We start from the raw sequence: 22,366 nt of genomic DNA, 5'->3' as shown, positions 1-22,366 counted from the left end.
CATCCAATAGTTTTTGTGTAATCTTGCGAAACAAATAGACCGTTGTTGAGCAGCAGTCCAGCATTGCAGATGTTTCTCTCGGGATTCTCTCTCCTCCCAAATGTCTGATTCATCCGACCGTTTCTTTGTGCTATTACACTCGTGTGTAAGTGAGCGAATCAGATCGCTCATGGATCCTTTCAAGCATATTCCAAAGCGCCTTAAAAACAATTTAGGGATCGATAAAGAGACAATATAGCAGAACAAGAAGGAGGCCAAAGCAAATGAGCCCTCGGTGTGTGGTGCTCGAGCCCCACAGGTCCCAGCCCCCCCCCTTCCCACCTGATATATCCTCCCTAACCTCAGCTTCCCCCGAGCATGAAATCGTTTGGACAGGATGATGGGCTGCTCGGCTGTGGAGCAGCAGCGTGAGATTTGTTTCCGTGCAGATAAACACAGCCTAGACTGTTGTCGCTGCAATTGAGAACACTTTCCCATTTCAATTTTAAACAGTGCGAGGCGTAAAATAATCACACGAGGAGCAAACAGGTTTAGCAATTCGCGTAACGGCCCTGGATGTCTTAGTTGTCACACGGGCGATGAGTTTTGTTTTGATATTGCTCCGTCGCCCCAAACACATTTGAATTAAACCTTTTATTTGGAGTGTAATGTAGCAATCACCACAACTCAGAGGAAGATACGAGAATAGAAACAAGAACATTATGCTAAATTATACTCTCTTTGTTTTTATATTGTATTTATCATATTTTAATCTGTTTTACGTTTGCACTATTTATAATTGAATGATTATATCTGCCTTTATTTTTGGTTCAACTGTTCTGCATTGTCTACGGCTCTTTATAACTTTGAATTGAAGAGATCTGTATGATTAAAGTTTATCATCAGTATTATTTAACTTTATTTGACTTGTTAGACTATTGTGTGTTTTTTTATACTAATGTTTTAAATTCCTCCTGCTGAGGAAACAGAATCTGCAGCACAGAAGAAATGTTTGTATTGTATTTGAGTTCAAACGAGTCACAGCTGAACCCGATGCTTCAGTAACTCAACACAGCTTCTCTCTTACTAAGACACATCAGCCTCTATACTGCACAACGAGAAACTGAAACCTGCAACTGAGTTCAACAACTTTTAGTTCAGAAACTCTTAAACTGAGTCCTGGGATCTGACTCGGAGACACAGCTCCACTCTCCAGGGGCGGATCCAGGGGCCAGGCCAGGGGGGGCACCTTCCCCAGTTAAACTCTGACTGACCCCTGAAGTAGCCCTGTCCAATCATTATTCTTTAAAAAGTAATTCACTAACAAAAGTAACTATGATTATGAGAATATTTTGGATTTTTCTGAGCTATTTTAAAGAACAGAATGAGCTTAAACAAGGAACAATAAAAAAAAAAACATGTTTAATTTTGCTCAAAGCTTTAGAGCTAAAGGTGAACAAGGAATGATTTGATTGTGCACCTTGTGTAATCAGGAATAGTGCAATGATGCTAGACGTATAATTGGCCCATCTGTGTAACTTCAGGCCCCTTTATGGCCCCTGATTTAGGAAAATCCTTGATCCCCCCCCCCACTGTAAAAACTTGCATCCTGGGTAAAATCTCCCAGTTCTAACTCTCAGACCCGACTTCTGTGCCTGGAGAAACTCCTCTGGTTTCACGGCTCTGTAATGTGTTACCACAGCTCCAGTCTCCCGTGGCTGAGAAGTCAAAACATCCAGAAACGGTGCAAAACCGAGGTCACACTTTATTTGACAGTGCACTGACAAGAAGTGAGAAGTGTTATAAAACCACTTCAGGTCATGGAAGCATTATTTCCCACTGTGAGATCCCTACATCCTTATTAGAAGGTAATTCACAGCGTTATTACAGAACTGCTGAATAAAATCTCTGTCATTTCCTCACCTTTAGATCCTTGTTGGACTTTGTCAGTTTAAATTACAATGAAGAACATTTCTAGATTCGTCTAATGTGACACAAAGTCCAGATTGCTACGTCTTATTCGGGTGTAACCACTGTGTTTATTTACTCCCCGATGAAGAACTCGTGTGTTATTTACTCCAGCAGGAATCCGGCAGGCCTCCCTCCCTCGGCAGACGTGGCTCTTTGTTTCCCTGATAATCGGTTGAGGTCATCCTCTGCCCACCAACGCTCGGGTAATCTCCATCCATAATAACACAGCTGCCTGGGAGACGTGGCAGGAGGCTGGAGCCCCGAACCTAAGCGCCTTTGGTGAGAAGGAGGAAAAGTCGCTCTTTGAAGACAGGCTCCTCAGCCCTCCCGGGGGTTTAGCGTCTTATTATTTTCCACACACGGCACCGGTTTTGTCGGCGGGGGGAGACACTGCTGTGGTGGTGTCACCTCCTCCGTGCCCCCGGTGATGGCAGGCTAACAAATGAGGGGGAAACCATTGGGAAACTTGCTAACTCCCCCATTAGCCGTTCGTTTAGCTGCCGTCTTACATGGGAAGATTATTGGGGAAACTGCTGGCGAGGGATCAGTCATGTACCGAATGAAATAAACTAAGCTGATGAATGGAATTCACAAACATGGAGCCAAATATAGAATTATCCAATTATTTCCTCTCTCAGTCGCGGTGTCACCGCCTCTGAACGTGTCCCTGTTACGACACTTTGACTTATTCAGTCTCTGCTTAACGCATTTTCAACAGAACAGATAGAATCATGTGCATCCTGGATATCACACATGCATCTGCTGATTCAAATGAGCGTTTGAGATGAGTTATAATTGCTTGTTATTCTTTGATAGTGTTTTCTTCGATGATGCAGCTCATTGACTAATTACAGTCGACAAAAACACTGCAATTACGTGACCAGTGCTTGCTGCACCACCTCCCCACTCATCCTCCTGCACTGCTGCAGTGATACTGGAAATCGCTTTCTGCACAATAAAAGAGTTCTTATCATTCCGCTGTGTTTTGTTTGATCGTGTCACTCTGTGCCTGGTCACCCCGGGCCATGCTGCATTCACAACGCATAGATCGTGTGACAGCATGATTAATCGTGTTGTGTTCGGGGGGGGCGACACTAAACCAGCAGACGGATTGGTGAGGAGTCCTCGGCAGTGGGAGAGAAGTGGCCTTTTATTGAGAGAGAGTCCCGGTATAAAGATAAATGAAAGCACAGGAAAAAAAATTCTGCTGATGTTCTAGAAAAACCGCTGTCAAGGATTCTGGAAACAATATATTTTCAGAAGGATAAATGGCTTCTTATCTTCCATTAAGGTTCTATGATGGTGTGTGATGGCAGCATAAACTCTCACAGTCATTTTCTATTCTAAAGACCGGGCAGGGACATCGGGCAGATTTTTATTGCAAATGCTGAAAGAATAAAGAAGAGTTTTTCTGCAAATCAGCAAATGCAGATGTGCCGGCCGAGGTTATATCCACGAGTCGTGTCCGAGCATCACCGGCGTGTAATTGGATTAGACTCCAGATTATCATGTGGGTTTTGAGTGTCAGGAAAGCGTACGACCACGCCTTTAGAAATGATTCATCACAATGAACCAGCACTAAAGTGTTTACATCAGCACCAGTAATGGAGAAAAACCAGCCTTTACACACAAGATGAAGTATAATATGCAACTGCACGCTCAGCACAAGCAGCTCTAATGACTGGAAGCCGGAGAGATGTGCGTGTTCACAAGTTGCCCGGCCTCGCGGGGGACATGTGTGTTAAGTGAAACACACAAAGAAACATTTCAGTCATCATCTTTTTCAATCATCGCTGACAGCTTTTATGATTCCGCTTCTGCAATTCACTCGCTCGACAACCGGGAAAGACGACATCCGACAAACGAGCGTCGGCTCAGAACCGACGAGCGAGAACACGAAGTTGTAATTGTGCAATTTTGTCGTAATCTCGCCACGACGTTGTAATCACTGGTTCGGTGAAAAAACAGAGCATGATTTAAGAACACAGAGGTGGCCTGGATGTGTAATTTGGCATTAACCCTGTGTTACATGTGAGTCAGGGAAACAACAGTGACAAGCTAACGTTTGACGCACACACACACACACACACTAACACACACATGCACACACAAGGTGACGCCTGATGGAAAAGACTCAGCTGACAGCACATGAACAGTGTGACTGGGCTCTTGCAACATGAAACAACAAATGAAATGTGGCTGGTGTGGATCCCCTTCAAGTGCAGTGTGTGTGTGTGTGAGTGGGGGGGGGGGATCTACAAACACAATCTGTAGATCTGTGATATTCTGCACGGTGACTGACTTATAGCTTTAGAATCGTGAAGGAACATTTGAACAGTGAATCCATGGCTCTTGCCCCTGGAGAGTAATTTAGGAAGTTCATTTATTTCAAAAGAATTAATAGTTGTGGTTACTTACACTGTGGTGGATAAGTTAATGGATTGGGGGGGGTCCCAGTTACCAACCAGTTTAACAACTACTGCATGCTGAGTGCAGAAACCCACACTGTGTTTTATGATTATAAATAATACTCCAAGTGAAAATAATAACATAAATTAAGTTTAAGACCCTTTATTTCTCCAGAAGAGGGTTTGCTGACCAGTCCTCAGCGGCACACTGCCCCTGACACAATTAAGGAAAGAAAAACAATAAATATGAGTTTGTTCAATATTTTATGCGGCTGCCCAATGTTTTCATCCCCCCCCCCCATGCCAGAATCCACAAATAATACACCTACATACACAACAAGCCCATAGTGTGTTATTATCAGGCTCTTCACAGATGTCACATCGTGGAGAGGCGATAGATTTTTCGGATTCAATTAACCCAAACACGCCGTGACCTTTAATATTTTAACACAGCACAATAATCACAGGTTATGTAACTGGGTCCAGGCACAAAAAGCAAAAAAACGCACAACACAGCTTGGTTTTTCTACAACACACTCCGGGGGATCTGAGCTTCTGGTGATTCAACAGCTTCCTCCTCTTCATCACAGACTCTTTGTGATATCTTCAACATTTGAAGAAGAATTGTTAAAACACGTCGTGTCAGAAGAAATTACAAGAACACAAATTCAACTTGTGTCTGGAAGTTATGTTGCAGCAAACTTATGGAGGAGTGACGGGTCTGAAGTTGTTGAGCTGGAATCTTTCTGCTGGTTCTCACGTTGGTCGATTTAAAAACATCCCTGAGGAGGACAGGTTGTGTGAATCAACGTTTTTATATTTATTTTTAAAAAGCCTATCTTATCTTTGGGAGTTTTTCTTTTTCTAATATAGCTGTCCTGTTACTTGGCAGATAATGTGCTCGACACGAGTAATAAAAATCAATCAATCCATGAATCCTCGTCTTGGTTTCGCTGTGTCATCCCACTTCTCTCCTCTTGATCGACTGCTCGGTCGCCATCGATCAAACTTTTGTGTTGTGGGTTCTTTCACTTGCCGTCTGACACGTATTGATATTCAAAGCTGCGGTCTGTCATATTAATAATTTACTCAGTGACTGTGCTGTGCCTTTAAATATGCAACAGTATAACAAAAAGGAATAAAGAGTCGATATGTTGTACTGGTAACTACTGTCCACTCAGTTTCATGCTGCACTGCACAATGAAGATGTTTACAGCCTCTGACCACAGAGAGAAATGACATAGAAATAAGTTGATTGATTGATTGATTGATTGTGGTAATTGCTAATTTTCTTCCCTTTTAATAACTTACATAAATATTTGTTTGAATTCATATTAAAGATTAAAGATTAAAAAATACTTCTGCCATATAATTGAAGAAATATAAAACACATTGACACATTCTATTTCCAGACAGATGTTCTTGATATTAGAATTGAAAATGATACTGTGATATATTGATATGTTGCTTCACACAAACAACACTACACAACTTTTCATATTAATAATTAAACATGTATAAAGCTCTTCTGAAGCCTAATTAACTTCACAATAATGGATGTTCTCTGTATTTAAGAATAGAACCTGACCCTTATGTACAGGCGGTTTACAAGTTAAAATATGTTTAGTATGTAACCATTGATATATATATATATATATATATATATATAAATCTAGTAAGTTACCGCTTAGTATAACTTACTAAGTGGTAACTTTATACTATACTATTAAATTAATACCTGGTTGTTTCTAAATATTTGCATCTACTAATTGTTGTGTCACTAATGCAATTAAATGCAGAGAAAACTAAAATCAATTTGCTGAGTAGTAACCTGGGTAGAATCAGACGTCAGGACTCAGTCCTTACAAAGAATCTCAGAATATCTGGTGCAACCCACTTGTTAACTGTGGAATGGAAACTTTATAATATCAGCAGGCAGATACAGAAAGTCATCAGCTGCTGCTTTAGGGTGTAAACTCACTGCTGGTCTGATGCAGGCTGTGTGTAGAAAGCTGTGTTGGTACCAAAACACCACAATTAGGAAAAACTCAATTATCATTTTACAGAGGTAAAGTATTTTTTTTCAACCAAAGCAATTTCATTATACCTGGAAGCATTTATTCTGCCGAGAGCATCTTTGTTCCACAGCAAATTAAAAAGGCAGATATTGTTTTTGTCTTGAAAGCTGCTGGTCGGTAGACGAGTATAAAAAACTATAAAATGTCTCCATCTAGTGACTGAACGTGTGTAAACACTCGTTCTTCATTCTAATGTGTCTCGTGTGTCTCTCACTTGAGCGTAGTTTCTGCACAACAGCCACCATGGATCACACACAGGGGGAGAACAATCTTGTGTGAGTGGAGATATTTCTTCCAGGGCTTTTCAAGAGTTTCTAGCCAATAAGCTGTGACCCTCACACGATAAGAAGTATAATAACAAGGGATGAAAGATGGTGATGAAGGAATGAGAGGGAGGCTCAGCTCAGACTGGGGGATTTTAAATAAGATTTTCATATCGCTGGTAAAATTAATAATTTAGTTCTTTAACCTTCAAAGTTGCTAGAGTTATAAAAAGGATGAAATTAGTATGAAAGCAGTGAATGCAGTTCACTCAAGGATTTGGCTTCATCACAAACGTATTGATTAGTTTCAATCTAATCAGGAAGCTAATAACAGGCTAAGTTTGCACCTAGCTAATGAGCATGATGGAGAACACAACCACTGTGGACCTAGTACACAGCCCTGTGGTACACCTTCGTTAATGATCAAATCTTACAGTTTCTTTCATAAGAAATCAATAATATTGAAATTACTAGGCCTATTAATAAAAATTACAACACAATGCTGTTTTGTATCTACTGCACCAGCCGCTTCATCATTCAAGACCTTCGATGCTGTCATTACAGCTGCGTAATTATAATTTGTCAAATGATTTCTTAACCTTTCTTTGGTTTTGTTGATGTTGAATCTATCACTTCCATTTCAAAGTCTTCACTAAAGGCTCATGGTGTTTTTCTCTTGTCCTGTGAAACATAATCAAAAGACATGAGAATGATTTACAAGATGTCGGTCGGTCAAACACAACCATCGGATGGATTGCAATGGATTTTTAACCATTGTCTTTCTTTTAATGAAACCACAAGACGTCTGTCTGATGGATTACTGTGAAACTTGACTCAAACATCCACGGTGCACGAAGGATCAATCATAATGTCTCTGGCAATCTACTGGCCTTTGACTTTTGTGGTTCAGCCTGAAATATGTTGACACGTATTTGATGGATTACCATGAAATTTGCCACAAACCATTCACTGCTTGTAAAGATCCATCACTTAATGACGTCAAGGCTGCAAATACTATAACGTGACTCTTAACTTCTGTCCTGGAGCTCTGATAAACAATAAAAACATGTTTGGATCTTCGCCTGCATTAAAAATAAATCGTCACAGATTATGGACGTAAAATGTGCTTTTTGAATTCAGATGATTTCCCGTGTGAAATAATAAATCCATCCATCAGGTATTCACAGTCCCTTCGCTCTCATTTGAACCAGCAGGACACTGACAGGTAATATCCACCGAGGCTGTCGAAATGTTTAATTCAATAAACTGCTTAAGATTCAGTCAGTGGAGAAAAAAATGTACGTCTGTGTACCTTCGCTGCTCATCCCTCAGAGAGGGATAATGGGGAAGGCAAGAAAGAGAGGATGGCCTTGATTGTACAATAAGCGTGACCTGCTGCTGAACCCTCTCTGGCTTCACTTCGCTGGCCACAGGCAGTGGAGATGTGGGAACTGCTGACAGACGTCCTCCACACAGGGGTCACCCTGACATTGTATAATGCTGCCAAATTAGGTAGAGGGTCCTCCACCAGGGATGCTGACATTTCACTTCCCTTGACTAAGGTTTAATGATTCCGTTTTCTACAATGACACTTAGAACTTTTCTTTGTGTAGATATATAATAGCTGACAGACTGGAAACACCATACCAGTGTGGCTCTGGTAATAAAAACCAGCCGCCCAGCTCCTCTAATGCAGAGGCGTGATTCAACCACAACATTAGATCAGAGCCATTTGTTGATATGGTAACTTCCATTTGCTGTTATTGCTTCACATGCACTGTAATTAGGTTGCACTTGTAAAAGACAGCTCCCTCACAATGGCCCTCATTGTCCTTACTTGAGTTTATTACAATGTGGCTCCACAAAAAGCTTCAGGTACAATAGATTTACTTCAGTGCTGCAGCGAATGGGAGGGAACAGACCGTGAGTTGTGTCAACAGGAGTTTCCCTCAAGGTTCAGAACACACAGAGACACTCCAACACAAAACATACAACATCTGATCTGAGGTGTTCCTGCCGAGGCCGTCGGACTCTCAGGTCAATCATCTGTGGAACATGAGGGACAGACATAATATAATACATGATATTACAGATATTAAGAGGTGTGTATGTCAAAAATTCAATGACAATTTGTGTAATAATGGTTTCATGCTTCTTTGTCTTCGTCTGCTTCTTATTTCTGTTATTATTATTATTACTAGAACTTGTAGTAGTAGTATAGTAATGATTTTATATCGTTCTTATTTATCTTTGTCTTCTTCTGGTTTCTGTTATTATTATTATTATTATTCCTAGAAGTAGTAGTAGTAGTTTTATAGTCATAATGGAAATATTGTTATTTGTATTTGTATTATTATTACTAGCAGTAGTTGTGCTAATATTAGTAGTATAGTAATGATGGTATATCGTTCTTATTTGTCTTTGTCTTCTTCTTGTTTCTGTTATTATTATTATAATTCCTAGAAGTAGTAGTTGTTTTAATAGTAATCATGAACATATTTATATATTTTTTTTGTATTATTATCACTAAATATAATTGGACTAGTATTAGTAGTATAGTATACTAATGATGGTGTATCATTCTTATTCACCTTCTCGTTAATTATCTTGAATTTATGAATAATATTGTTATCATTAGTAATATAAATATTATTAGTATTAGCACCAGTAGTAGTAGTACAGTTATAATTTAGATAACATTTATAATACGACTATTATTATAACTATTAGGATCATTATTGTTGTTGTATAGAATCGTCCACTGCTGCTGCTGCTGATATTTCCGAGGGGCCATGAAGGCGTCGTGTGTCGCAGGGTGTCATGGCGGACAGGAAGCAGCAGAAGAAGATGAGGCCTCAGACTCTCACAGCCGCGGGTTCGAACCCTTCTTCCTCCTGCGCGTGTCCCTCGTCTCCTCTCGGGTCTCAGTGAACACCTCCTCCGCGGCTGCAGCCGACCTCAGGTCAGTTTCTAATGTCGCTGCTTCCCGCGGTGACTCAACAGGAAACATCCGGAGCTCCGCACGAGCCCGACGCTTCGTTATCATCTTTATCATCTTTATCATCTTTAATATGATTTAACACGTGGAACAACAACCCGCAGCTTTATCCTCACGTGTTGTTTAACGTTCCATTACGCGTTATAAACTGTGGCTAAAGTTCGTTAGCATCCTGGAAGTTAGCAAACTGTTTGTATAATAATAACAACCTTCATACGTCACGTGGAACATCTGGCTCTACATGTGGATTCGGGCCCAGCTGTGACATCTGACATCTGGATGTTATCATGAAGCCAACAAGGCTCTGGATGGTTTGAACAGTTTTTTAATTTGAGGCCTCGGCAGGTTATGTTTTAAATTATGAATATAAGTGGACCCAGTATAGATCCCTGTGGTGCTCCTTTTCTTAAAACTCATAAAGTTACAGTCATCATCCACGTCAGCTCGAGTTCTACCACTGAGATCATTTCCAAACCAATTATCCAATTGTTTCAAGATTCTTTTATTCATTCAGCTCAAGTTGTGGATATTTCCAGAACTAGCAGATGACAGTGTTCTGCAAATTAAGATTATAATTGTTCACCTTAACCATTCTAACATCAAAGGAACAGAGATCTTTACATTTTCATAACTATATTGCTGGGACGTTGCATTCCAGTGACAAGAATCAGTTTAAAACAACAAACATATTTAAAAACAACAATTAAAGCCATTATGTTGAGGAAATGCAAGGAAACGTGTTCATAAAGTTTTGTTTTGTCGTGACAGGTTAATCATCGTGTGTGCTTCTTTGAATATTATAACATTAATTTACATATCTACTGCTGCGTCCTTCATTTGTTAAACTCAGGAGAAAGTCCTGACCCTGTTGTGCAGACATTCTCCAGACTTCATGTCTCTTATCTGAGGCTTGTTGCTGCTCGTAGCCTCATGCTCACCCTCCTCGCTGGAGGGGGGGGGGGGGGGGGAGTCCACGGTTGCCTTTGTATGGCCAGGCCGGGCTCAGCTGTGGAGAACCAGGGATTTGTGTCACTCTGATGTCTGCACTGGTCCCAGCAGCGACGGCAGAGTGAGCAGCTGTCTCACTGGGGTTGATGGCGTATACAAGGTGCTGAGTCATGCTCCGGTAAAGAATGTCTGTCTAACTGCAGGAAAGAATCCCTCCAGTTTGTATTTCAAACCTTTCACACTAAAATAATACATGTGAACAGCTGAGTTTGAAGAAGGTCGTTCACAGTCGAGCTGTTTCACTGTCGTTACTGGTAATTGCCAGTTTGCACCAGTAAGGGGCACCACTAGCATTGAGGCAGAGACATGGAGAACACACTGTACACTGCACCAGTTTGTAGAGTGGTTTGTGATGTACCAGTTCAAATGCACAGAGCAGCTCCCAGACAAACTGAAACGTACAGTCAGTGAATAGTCGGGACTGTCTGTTATTGAACTGTGATTCAGACTCAGACCCTGCAGCCGGTAAACCAAGCCAACTCTGTTCTTCAGTTTAAATGAAACAAGATGATGCTTTGTTTTTTGTAATCTGAGCTTGTTAACTTTTGTATTTGTGCTCACTTATCTGAGAGTAAAGTTTTTACAGATGTTTGCAGAACTCATGCAGATGCATCTCAGCCTCGTCCACATTACAATGTGAAGATTTAACATCTAATCAGCAGATGAACTGGTAATGAAATAGAATATGGGGTTTTTGAATGTTGTTCAGACAATAGTAAAATATGTTTAGCTCATCTTGGGCTGTAGAAAGTTGCAATTTCTCACTTTATTCTTCTCTCAGTGTCTTTCTGCAGTAGTTTGTGCATCTTCATCAGCAACATGGTTCCCGATTGAAGTCACAGACCCTCTCATCAATCTTTTCAAGGATTAGAACAATATATACCCCCCCCTGACAGACGTCCTCCACACAGGGGTCACCCTGACATTGTATAATGCTGCCAAATTAGGTAGAGGGTCCTCCACCAGGGATGCTGACATTTCACTTCACTTGACTGAGGTTTAATGATTCCGTTTTCTACAATGACACTTAGAACTTTTCTTTGTGTAGATATATAATAGCTGACAGACTGGAAACACCATACCAGTCCGGCTCTGGTAATAAAAAACCAGCCGCCCAGCTCCTCTAATGCAGAGGCGTGATTCAGCCACAACATTAGATCAGAGCCATTTGTTGATATGGTAACTTCCATTTGCTGTTATTGCTTCACATGCACTGTAATTAGGTTGCACTTGTAAAAGACAGCTCCCTCACAATGGCCCTCACTGTCTTTACTTGAGTTTATTACAAAGTGGCTCCACAAAAAGCTTCAGGTACAATAGATTTACTTCAGTGCTGCAGCGAATGGGAGGGAACAGACCGTGAGTTGTGTCAACAGGAGTTTCTCTCAAGGTTCACAACACACAGAGACACTCCAACGCAAAACATAAAACATCTGATCTGAGGTGTTCCTGTCGAGGCCGTCGGACTCTCAGGTCAATCCTCTGTGGAACATGAGGGTCAGACATAATATAACACATGATATTACAGATATTAAGAGGTGTATAAGTCATAACTTCCCTGTAATAATGGTATCATTCTTCTTTGTCTACTTCTTATTATTACTCAAACTAGCAGTAGTAGTATAGTAATGATGGTATATCGTTCTTATTCATCTTTGTTTTCTTCTTGTTTCTGTTACTATTATTATGTTATTATTATTCCTAGAAGTAGTAGTAGTAGTTTTATAGTAATAATGGAAATATTATTATTTGTATTTGTATTATTATTACTAGCAGTAGTTGTACTAGTATTAGTAGTATAGTAATGATGGTATATCGTTCTTATTTGTCTTTGTCTTCTTCTTGTTTCTGTTATTATTATTATAATTCCTAGAAGTAGTAGTTGTTTTAATAGTAATCATGGACATATTTATATATTCTTTTTTATTATTATCACTAGAAATAGTTGGACTAGTATTAGTAGTATAGTATAGTAATGATGGTTTATCATTCTTTAACACCTCGTTAATTCTCTTGAAATTATGAATAATATTGTTATCATTAGTAATATAAATATTATTAGTATTAGCACCAGCAGTAGTAGTAACGTTATAATGTAGATAACATTTATAATACGACTATTATAACTATTATGATTATTGTTGTTGTATAGAATCGTCCACTGCTGCTGCTGCTGATATTTCCGAGGGGCCGTGAATGCATCGTGTGTCGCAGGGTGTCATGGCGGACAGGAAGCAGCAGAAGAAGATGAGGCCTCAGACTCTCACAGCCGCGGGTTCGAACCCTTCTTCCTCCTGCGTGTGTCCCTCGTCTCCTCTCGGGTCTCAGTGAACACCTCCTCCGCGGCTGCAGCCGACCTCAGGTCAGTTTCTAATGTCGCTGCTTCCCGCGGTGAATAAACAGGAAACATCCGGAGCTCCGAACGAACCCGACGCGTCTTTATCATCTTTATCATCTTTATCATCTTTAATATGATTTAACACGTGGATCAACAACCCGCTGCTTTATCCTCACGTGTTGTTTAACGTTCCATTACGCGTTATTAATTGTGGCTAAAGTTCGTTAGCATCCTGGAAGTTAGCAAACTTATGTATAATAATAACAACCTTCATACGTCACGTGGAACATCTGGCTCTACATGTGGATTCGGGCCCAGCTGTGACATCTGACATCTGGATGTTATCATGAAGCCAACAAGGCTCTGGATGGTTTGAACAGTTTTTTAATTTGAGGCCTCGGCAGGTTATGTTTTAAATTATGAATATAAGTGGACCCAGTATAGATCCCTGTGGTGCTCCTTTTCTTAAAACTCATAAAGTTACAGTCATCATCCACGTCAGCTCGAGTTCTACCACTGAGATCATTACCAAACCAATTATCCAATTGTTTCAAGATTCTTTTATTCATTCAGCTCAAGTTGTGGATATTTCCAGAACTAGCAGATGACAGTGTGGTGCAAATTAAGATCATAACTTTTCACCGTGAGCAATCTAACATCAAAGGGAACAGAGATCTTTAAAATATTCCAGAACCAAATTGCTGGGACGTTGCATTCCAGTGACAAGAATCAGTTTAAAACAACAAACATATTTAAAAACAACAATTAAAGCCATTATGTTGAGGAAATGCAAGGAAACGTGTTCATTAAGTTTTGTTTTGTCGTGACAGGTCGATCGTCGAGTGAGCTTCTTTGAATATTATGACAATAATTGACATTTCTACTGCTGTGTCCTTCATTTGTGAAACTCAGGAGAAAGTCCTGACCCTGTTGTGCCGACATTCTTTAGACTTCATGTCTCTTATCTGAGGCTTGTTGCTGCTCGTAGCCTCGTGCTCACAAACCTTGGTGGAGGGGGGGGGGGGGGGGGGAGAGTCCACGGTTGCCTTTGTATGGCCAGGCCGGGCTCAGCTGTGGAGAACCAGGGATTTGTGTCACTCTGATGTCTGCACTGGTCCCAGCAGCGACGGCAGAGTGAGCAGCTGTCTCACTGGGGTTGATGGCGTATACAAGGTGCTGAGTCATGCTCCGGTAAAGAATGTCTGTCTAACTGCAGGAAAGAATCCCTCCAGTTTGTATTTCAAACCTTTCACACTAAAATAATACATGTGAACAGCTGAGTTTGAAGAAGGTCGTTCACAGTCGAGCTGTTTCACTGTCGTTACTGGTAATTGCCAGTTTGCACCAGTAAGGGGCACCACTAGCATTGAGGCAGAGACATGGAGAACACACTGTACACTGCACCAGTTTGTAGAGTGGTTTGTGATGTACCAGTTCAAATGCACAGAGCAGCTCCCAGACAAACTGAAACGTACAGTCAGTGAATAGTCGGGACTGTCTGTTATTGAACTGTGATTCAGACTCAGACCCTGCAGCCGGTAAACCAAGCCAACTCTGTTCTTCAGTTTAAATGAAACAAGATGATGCTTTGTTTTTTGTAATCTGAGCTTGTTGCCTTTTGTATTTGTGCTCACTTATCTGAGAGTAAAGTTTTTACAGATGTTTGCAGAACTCAGACAGATGCATCGCAGCCTCGTCCACATTACAATGTGAAGATTTAACATCTAATCAGCAGATGAACTGATAATAAAATTTAATATGGGTTTTTGACTGTTGCTCAGACAATAGTAAAATATGTTTAGCTCATCTTGGGCTGTAGAAAGTTGCAATTTCTCACTTTATTCTTCTCTCAGTGTCATTCTGCAGTAGTTTGTGCATCTTCATCAGCAACATGGTTCCTGACTTAATTCATAGACCCTCTCATCAATCTTTTCAAGGATTAGAACAATATATACACCCCCCAACCCTCCTCTCGGTTTAAAGACAGGATGTTACCCATGAAACTGGACAAGTGACCTTCAGTAACTGAGCCGCAGGTAATCACCAGCTGAAAGACGCTGCAGAGCCCTGAAGCTGCACAAGTGTCTGTCCACCGGTTTATTCAAAGTTAAGTTAATGTGTAAAAATATCAAGCATCAGTTCCATTTTTTTCACCATAAGCGTTTGTTAAGTTCATCTTCGGAATCATTGCCAAATACATTTTTTAAGACATATATATATACAGATGAATGGGTATCAGTCAGCCTCCAGAAATCCAAACGAGTCTGGTTCTACTTGTGAGGAACAGCCTGCCTCCTCCATGTTCCATGTTTTTATCCAGAATATAGCCATGGGTCATGAGTTCATCTCCAGGGGAAGACAGACTGTATACTGTTAGTGTACCTGATGACAGCGGGGGGGGGGGGGGGGGCTCAGAGACCCTGCCACCTATATGGCGAGCCTGTGCAGGTGGGCGGGGGGGATGTCTGGCTGTCACACTGCTCTCTCTGTGCTCCTCACTCATAGCTGTGGGGTTGTTTCCACCTCTCTGCCTCGTCCCTCCCTCTGCCTCGTCCCTTTGGAGAGTAAAAATGTCTTTTAGCTATTCCTGGAGCCGGTTGGTAAACATAAGTTGCTCAATTCACTTCCTTGCTGCTGCACTTTGAAGCTACCTTCATGTTTTATATTAGTGATAATGCGGGGGGGCGGGGGGGAGACATAAAACGGCAAAAACGTGGAAGACGAAGACCAGATGTTATTGTTGAATGACTGAGCTGCTTTCGGGGGAAGAACATTTTTAGCATTTGCACGCAGGACAGGGGTCGTAAGAAATCCCTGAAACGACTGGGTGAAAGGAAAGATCATCACTTCTGTGTAAGGAGAAGCCATTTCCCTTTCTAACATAAAGATGATTGCTTAAACACGAGTAAGGAACATGTGTGTATTCCAGTGCAGATCTGGGTTGTGAGGCCCTGTCTGTCCTTCACGGGGCAGTTTGATCCCTTAGAGCCGTGTGCACCGCTGCATTGTTGAACCCCGGTGTGGAATGTGAGCTAAGTCCTTTGGCCAGAGGACCGGGGGCCTTATTACAGCCTTTAAACAAATCTCTGTAAAGAGATACCTGTGTATTTCGAGAAGGAATGATCATCTCCGAATGTTGACAGGAGGCTCGGATTGGCCGTTAAATTCAAGTCCCTGAAAAAGTCTGTTCAAGTATTTTTTCTTTTTTTTTTCTTTTCCTGGCGATTTTACAGGAATGCAGACCTGAAATTGAATCCACAACACAAGGTCTAAACCCACTGTAGCTCTCTGTGAGCTGCTTTGAGTTATAGGAAGCTATAAATAGAAAGATTGCAGTATCATATAAACTCTTTCAGAATAAAAAAAAACAGAACGTAGGGTCAGTTTTATAACACAAACAGAAAATAATCCATATTAGGGTTCATAAAATAAAAATATTCTGTAGTACGAGTGTTGATTACCACATTTTTGAAGAGGCCTGCAACAGCTCATGACCCAAATATATTAATTTCAAAGCTTCATCTAGCAACAGACTTCTCTAGTGGCTCTTCTGTATTGATTATTGTATCATCAAATTAAGAAATAATTTTCTGCTGATTAATTTACTGTAGTTTAAGACGAGGACCAGTAACAACCTCATATTTCAGAAGCTGTAACTTTCATATTTGTTCGGTGAGTCTTCAGGCTAATGTTAGTTATTCCTCTTTCGAAAACCGGGTCATGTGATAGGAGACCGACGAATCATGACTCATAAGACGTCTGAGTGTGTTTACATCATCGTTTTCAAAATAAAACCGGGTCAGCACATCAGCAGCGTTTCCAAACTTCTGGCTTCTCTGAAACTCTGGAGCAGCGTGGACGTGTTTTCAAATGAGAGCTAATCATAGTGTGGATTTAGCCTCAGACAGGAAGCTCTATGTTCTGCTCTGGATTCTTCTCGATCTTCTCAATGACGACTTCCTCACACCGACTGACCACAGACACATACCAGTAGAAAAGGGGGCGGGGTCTACACTCTCTCCACAGCCTCAGTTAGGTGTTCTCCCCCCCTCTGGAAATGGACACTGCTGGTGTATTTATAGACCCTGAGCACAAGCGAGCTCTCTTTCTTAAACACAAGTAAGGAGCCGGTCGAACTCTGGAGCTTCGTCGCTGAATATTCTAGACTGTTGTTCTCTGGGATTGTATATAACGTGCCTGGAGGAAGTCAGGTAGGGAGACAACAGCTTTGGATTTGAATTTCAGTTTATTGGAACCTATGTCCAGTATCATTGGTAAAACATCGGCTTTGATGTCTCTGCTGTTATTTGCTTCTTAGCTTGTTTTTGCTTTTAAGCATTTCATCTGGGATTGAAGAGGCAGATATGGAACTTAATATACATCTTTTGTTTTTGGGCTGGGAAACTTTTCTTGAATGAAATTACATTATAGATATTTCTCATTAACTTTTGGCATTATAGACCCCTGAGTTTCCATCAATCATCAGTTCTAATAATAAATTAATAGATTTGCTTTTCAGTTGTGAGAATTTAAATGTTGAATTGTCTAAACAAGAGATTTGAAGATGTCTGTTTGGGCTACAGGAAACGATTTTTCCCAAAGTAATCGATAATAAAAGGAATCGTTAGTTGTACCATGTTGATTTAAACTTCCTCTGTCTCATAGGTGAAATCAACGTTCTGATCACAACCACCAGAGATGGATCCACCAGACAGAGCCGAGCCGGAGAAGCCCGTCCTGCAGACGCAGCCGTCCACGCTGCCGTTCTTCGACACGGCTCACGCCTTCAACCTCCTGCGGGGAATCCACGAACTCAGAGCTGAGAGGAAGTTTTTCGATGTGACTCTTTGTGCCGAGGGCCGCGAGTTCCACTGTCACCGCACTGTGTTGGCCGCCGCCAGCACCTACTTCCGGGCCATGTTTACAGGAACGCTGAGGGAGAGCGTCATGGACCGAGTGGTTCTGCACGAGGTGTCGGCCGAGCTTCTGGGCCTGCTGGTGGACTTCTGCTACACGGGGCGGGTCACCGTCACTCAGGAGAACGTGGACCTCCTTCTGAAGACGGCCGATCTGTTTCAGTTCCCCTCGGTGAAAGAGGCCTGCTGTGCTTTCCTGGAGCAGCGGCTGGACATCTCCAACTGCTTGGAGATCCAGGACTTTGCGGAGGCGTTCGCCTGCAGAGAGCTGGCCACCAGCGCCCGCCGCTTTGTCCTGAAGAACATCATGGAGCTGGCGAAGGGGATGGACTTTGAGCGATTACCCTGGAAGCGCCTGCTGGAGTTTATGTCCGATAATGAGCTGGGTGTGGACAAGGAGGAGACGGTTTATCAAATCGCAGTGCGCTGGGTGAAGGCCGATCTGCAGCGGAGGCTCCACTACTGGCCCGAGCTCCTCCAGCAGGTCCGCCTCCCGTTCGTCAGGAGGTTCTTCCTGCTGGCCCACGTGGAGAGCGACCCGCTCGTCTACCTGTCGCCCACCTGCCTCCGCATGGTGAACGAGGCCCGCAGCTTCCAGTCCTGCGAGTACGACCGCCATGACAGGCCCTGCCACCGCATGCGGCCACGGCCATCCACAGGGTTGGCAGAAATCCTGGTAGTGGTGGGAGGCTGCGACCAGGACTGTGACGAGCTGGTCACGGTGGACTGCTACAACCCCCAGACGGGTCAGTGGCGCTACCTGGCTGAGTTCCCTGACCACCTCGGAGGGGGCTACAGTATCGCTGCACTGGGAAACGATATGTACGTGACAGGTAAGACAATCAATGACACTCAAGCATCTTTCTAACACACTTTTCTACACAACACTTTGTAGGGGAACTCCAGAGACAGTGTGGTTATAGTGGGTACAGTGGTTACAGTTGCTGTGTGTGTTAGACTCTGTTCTGTGAAAGCGTCAGTCAGTACATTTCCACTCATGCTCCTTCGTATTATGAATTGGTCGTCAGGCGTGAGGGCTTATAAATAAACCACCGGCTCTTTGGCTGGTGTCTGTGTTTGTCTGTGTGTGTGTCTGTGTGTGTGTCTGTGTGTGTGTGTCTGTGTGTGTGTTTGTGTGTGTGTGTGAGTAAGACAGGACATGATGTGCTGCCAGGACGACAGTGGTGTCATCATCAATATCATCATCAGCATCGTTTCCCCCGACACATCATCTGAGACCTTGAGTCAGAGATGGAAGGAGACCGATGATGAATCATAGGATTAGCAGTTAGCTCAGTGACTCCACAGAAATAACACATCATTACATTTACAGGCAGATTTAGTCTGATTTCACCTTTTGATACAGTTTATTTTGCACATTTAAGATGTCAGAGTTTCTGTATTTGAAACCATCAGAAGCTACACTGACTTGTCACGGCTTCATCCCTGTGTCTGTCAGGTGGCTCCGACGGCGCTCGCCTCTACGACGGCGTGTGGCGCTACAAGTCCAGCGTCAACGAGTGGACCGAGGCGGCGCCCATGCTGAAGGCCCGCGAGTACCACAGCTCCTGTGTGGTGAAGGGTCAGCTCTACGTGGTGGCGTCGGACAGCACCGAGCGCTACGACCACGCTCTGGACTGCTGGGAGGCCTTACCCGCCATGCTGCACCCGATGGACAACTGCTCCACCACGTCCTGCAACGGACGCCTGTACGCCATCGGCTGCCTGACCGGAGAGGACACCATGGCCATCCAGAGCTACGACTCAGAGGCCAACCGCTGGGCCATGGTGAACTGTGGTCAGCTGCCTCCCTGGTCCTTCACACCCAAGACCCTGACCCTCAACGGCCTCATCTACTTTGTCAGGTCAGAAGGAAACAGCTTCTTTCTCTTCATGGCTCCTGTAGTTCCCTCATTTCTCTAGAACCTTCCTCCTGGTTTTATAAAGAGGGGCTCATATTGTGTTATTAACTAAGAACATTTCATAACTTGGTGTTTGTTTGCAGAGTGAGTACTTAGAACTTGCCCTTTAGGTAAATTTGGCTGGTAACACTATTTAATACATGGTAGGTTTTGAAGTGCTGGACCTTTTCTTGAGGTAATTTTCTAATGTTAAATATCTTTTTTAATTTCTTATTTACATTCTAAAGTCTGTAAGATCAGCAGAGCAGTTTGGGTTATATGAGCTTTCAGTCAGTTTATAGTTAAACCACAATTTATAACAAATCAAGATCACAGACTTCCTCTCCTACAGTAAACCTGAGGATATATTTAATTGTTGTTTATTAGACGTGACTAGTTCAATATTTATCATTTGAATCATGGGTTGCTTTTGTCAGTGGCTTGACTTTAGTGTGTGTCTCTATTTGTAGGGATGACTCAGCGGAGGTGGATGTTTATAATCCCCAAAAGAACAAGTGGGACATGATAAGTCCGATGACCCAGGTTAGTATTTCACACCATGTGTTTCTCTGCTCTGGTTCTTCATGAACAATCCTGTCGTGATCTCTTTGCTCCATAAACAGCTCCAAAGATGGTGATGAACACGCACATGAACACAAGTGATGGATGAGTGAATGTGGTCAATGATATCAGCTTTGTTGTTTACTTTAAATCTATTTGATTATATTGAGATTACTCATAAGTTTTATATGTTTCCTTTAACCTCAAGTTGGTTTATTTATCTTTTTTTCTAACACTTTTTATTTTATTTTACTCATATATATATATCTTTAACCAGCTTTTTGTTATTTTTCACCATAAACAGCTCTAAAGATGGTGATGAACACGCACATGAACACAAGTGATGGATGAGTGAATGTGGTCAATGATATCAGCCTGGTTGTTTACTTTAAATTTATTTGATTATATTGATATTACTCGTTAAAGAGTAAAATAATACGATTTATATGTTTATTTTAACATCCAGTTGGTTTATTTATCTTTTTTTCTAACACTTTTATTTTATTTTACTCATATCTATATGTTTAATCAGCTTTTTGTTATTTTTCAGCATTAGTTTTTTGTTGTGACACATTTTTAATCATTCACATTTTCCTTATTTTTCTAAAGCAAGAACAACTGATGTGATAAAAGTGTCTAGTTTTATATTTGTACCCTTATTTGGATTATTTCACTAACAGTCCTTTTTATTATATGTAGTCCCTTTTATTTTTAGACCCCAAAACTGATAAATAACAAAGTAAAAGTCCATTAATATTTCATATCGTTGATATATTTCATATCCTTGTCCCCAGGTGCACGTTGGAGGAAGCGTTGCAGCCCTGGGCGGTAAACTGTTTGTGTCCGGTGGCTACGACAACACGTTTGAGTTGTCCGACGTGGTGGAGGCCTTCGACCCGACCACCCGCACCTGGGCCCTCGCCGGGCGACTGCCTCAGCCGACCTTCTGGCACGGCAGCGTCAGCATCTTCCGGCAGTTCATGCCCCAGGTGTCCAGCGCCTTCCGACCCGCCGACGCCCCCGAGACGAACCCCATCCACCTGCACCGCCACCAGCGCCAGCAAGCGCTCCACAACCTCAACAACAACATCAACCAGGACGTGAACCCGGCGCACTGAGTCTGGACCTTGACGCCCTCTCACGTGTTTTCATTCTGTTCTCCCTCATCGTGCTGTCATTGGCTGACTGTGAATTCACCTCATCACATGGTGAAGCTGTTTAAGGCTGAAGAGACGAGGGAGCAGAATCCAACCCAAGTGTGAATCTGTCGTAGTGACAATCATGTCTGTGACTGGATGAAGAACAGACAGGCGGGTTGCTTAGTCGTGTTCAGTAGAAGAAGAGGGAAGTGTCTGTATGCTGCTCTTATAGGGAAGTGGGCGGAGCTTCTTTCCCAAAGTCATCATCCTTTAAAGTTTTTCTCTTGTAAAACTGAAACATACGGTGTTAAAACACTTACGGCTCAAATTCATCTGCAGCTTATTTGATGATCATCTTCTTTTTCAACCATAAAATGTTTCCTGGAGGTTCGAGCATCTGTGTTTTACAGCGTAAGACAAAACTGAACATTTGAAGACGACACCTTCGGCTCAAGGAAACTCAAATGTTTCTCAATTTACAGACAATTAGCAGAACATCAGCAACAACAGTCGGAAATGTTTCTTTTTTAAATTGCATCCTTTATTTTTAGAGAAACATGAAGTATGGTTAACTGCCCCCTTCCTTCTGTGAAGAGCAGAAAAACAGATGCTTCTCTTTAGGTTTTATTCAGGAACTATGAAGCACCGTCTCCCTCACGGGGGATAAGAACATCTGTGAGTCATCAGCTGATCACTGTGGAATTTATTTTTCTACAAACGCATTAAATTTTAATTCTAAATCGCACACAAGCACCAAAGTGAGTGTTTACAAACCTGTTGAGGCTTCAGAGTGATGTGTGACAAAC

At 42.1% G+C, this 22,366-nt stretch overlaps 1 protein-coding gene across 2 annotated transcripts; it reads left to right on the top strand.

Moving 5' to 3' along the window:
* Positions 1-9,510: 9,510 nt before the first annotated feature.
* Positions 9,511-22,360, top strand: klhl21 (kelch-like family member 21). Of its 2 annotated transcripts, none has more exons than XM_053425751.1 (5): positions 9,511-9,661; positions 17,709-18,792; positions 19,419-19,824; positions 20,331-20,403; positions 21,216-22,360. In XM_053425751.1, the coding sequence occupies exons 2-5, from the start codon at positions 17,742-17,744 to the stop codon at positions 21,537-21,539; spliced, it is 1,854 nt and encodes a 617-aa protein (XP_053281726.1). In that variant the 5' UTR covers positions 9,511-9,661; positions 17,709-17,741; the 3' UTR covers positions 21,540-22,360. The 2 variants fall into 2 exon arrangements, with proteins under 2 accessions (XP_053281726.1, XP_053281725.1); XM_053425750.1 differs by lacking the exon at positions 9,511-9,661 and adding an exon at positions 12,917-13,067.
* Positions 22,361-22,366: the final 6 nt, after the last annotated feature.

Source organism: Pleuronectes platessa, chromosome 6 (assembly GCF_947347685.1).
Source record: "Pleuronectes platessa chromosome 6, fPlePla1.1, whole genome shotgun sequence".
NCBI classification, from domain to species: Eukaryota; Metazoa; Chordata; class Actinopteri; order Pleuronectiformes; family Pleuronectidae; genus Pleuronectes; species Pleuronectes platessa.
Note: the sequence above shows the minus strand (reverse complement) of the source record. Positions and strands in the feature narration are given on the sequence as shown.

Excerpts from the sequence above, each read along its gene's own strand:
- klhl21 (XM_053425751.1), top strand. The coding sequence starts at position 17,742 with ATGGATCCACCAGACAGAGCCGAGCCGGAGAAGCCCGTCCTGCAGACG. Across the intron at positions 19,825-20,330 it reads GGCCTCATCTACTTTGTCAG|GGATGACTCAGCGGAGGTGG; the intron begins GTCAGAAGGAAA and ends CTCTATTTGTAG. Across the intron at positions 20,404-21,215 it reads TGATAAGTCCGATGACCCAG|GTGCACGTTGGAGGAAGCGT; the intron begins GTTAGTATTTCA and ends CCTTGTCCCCAG.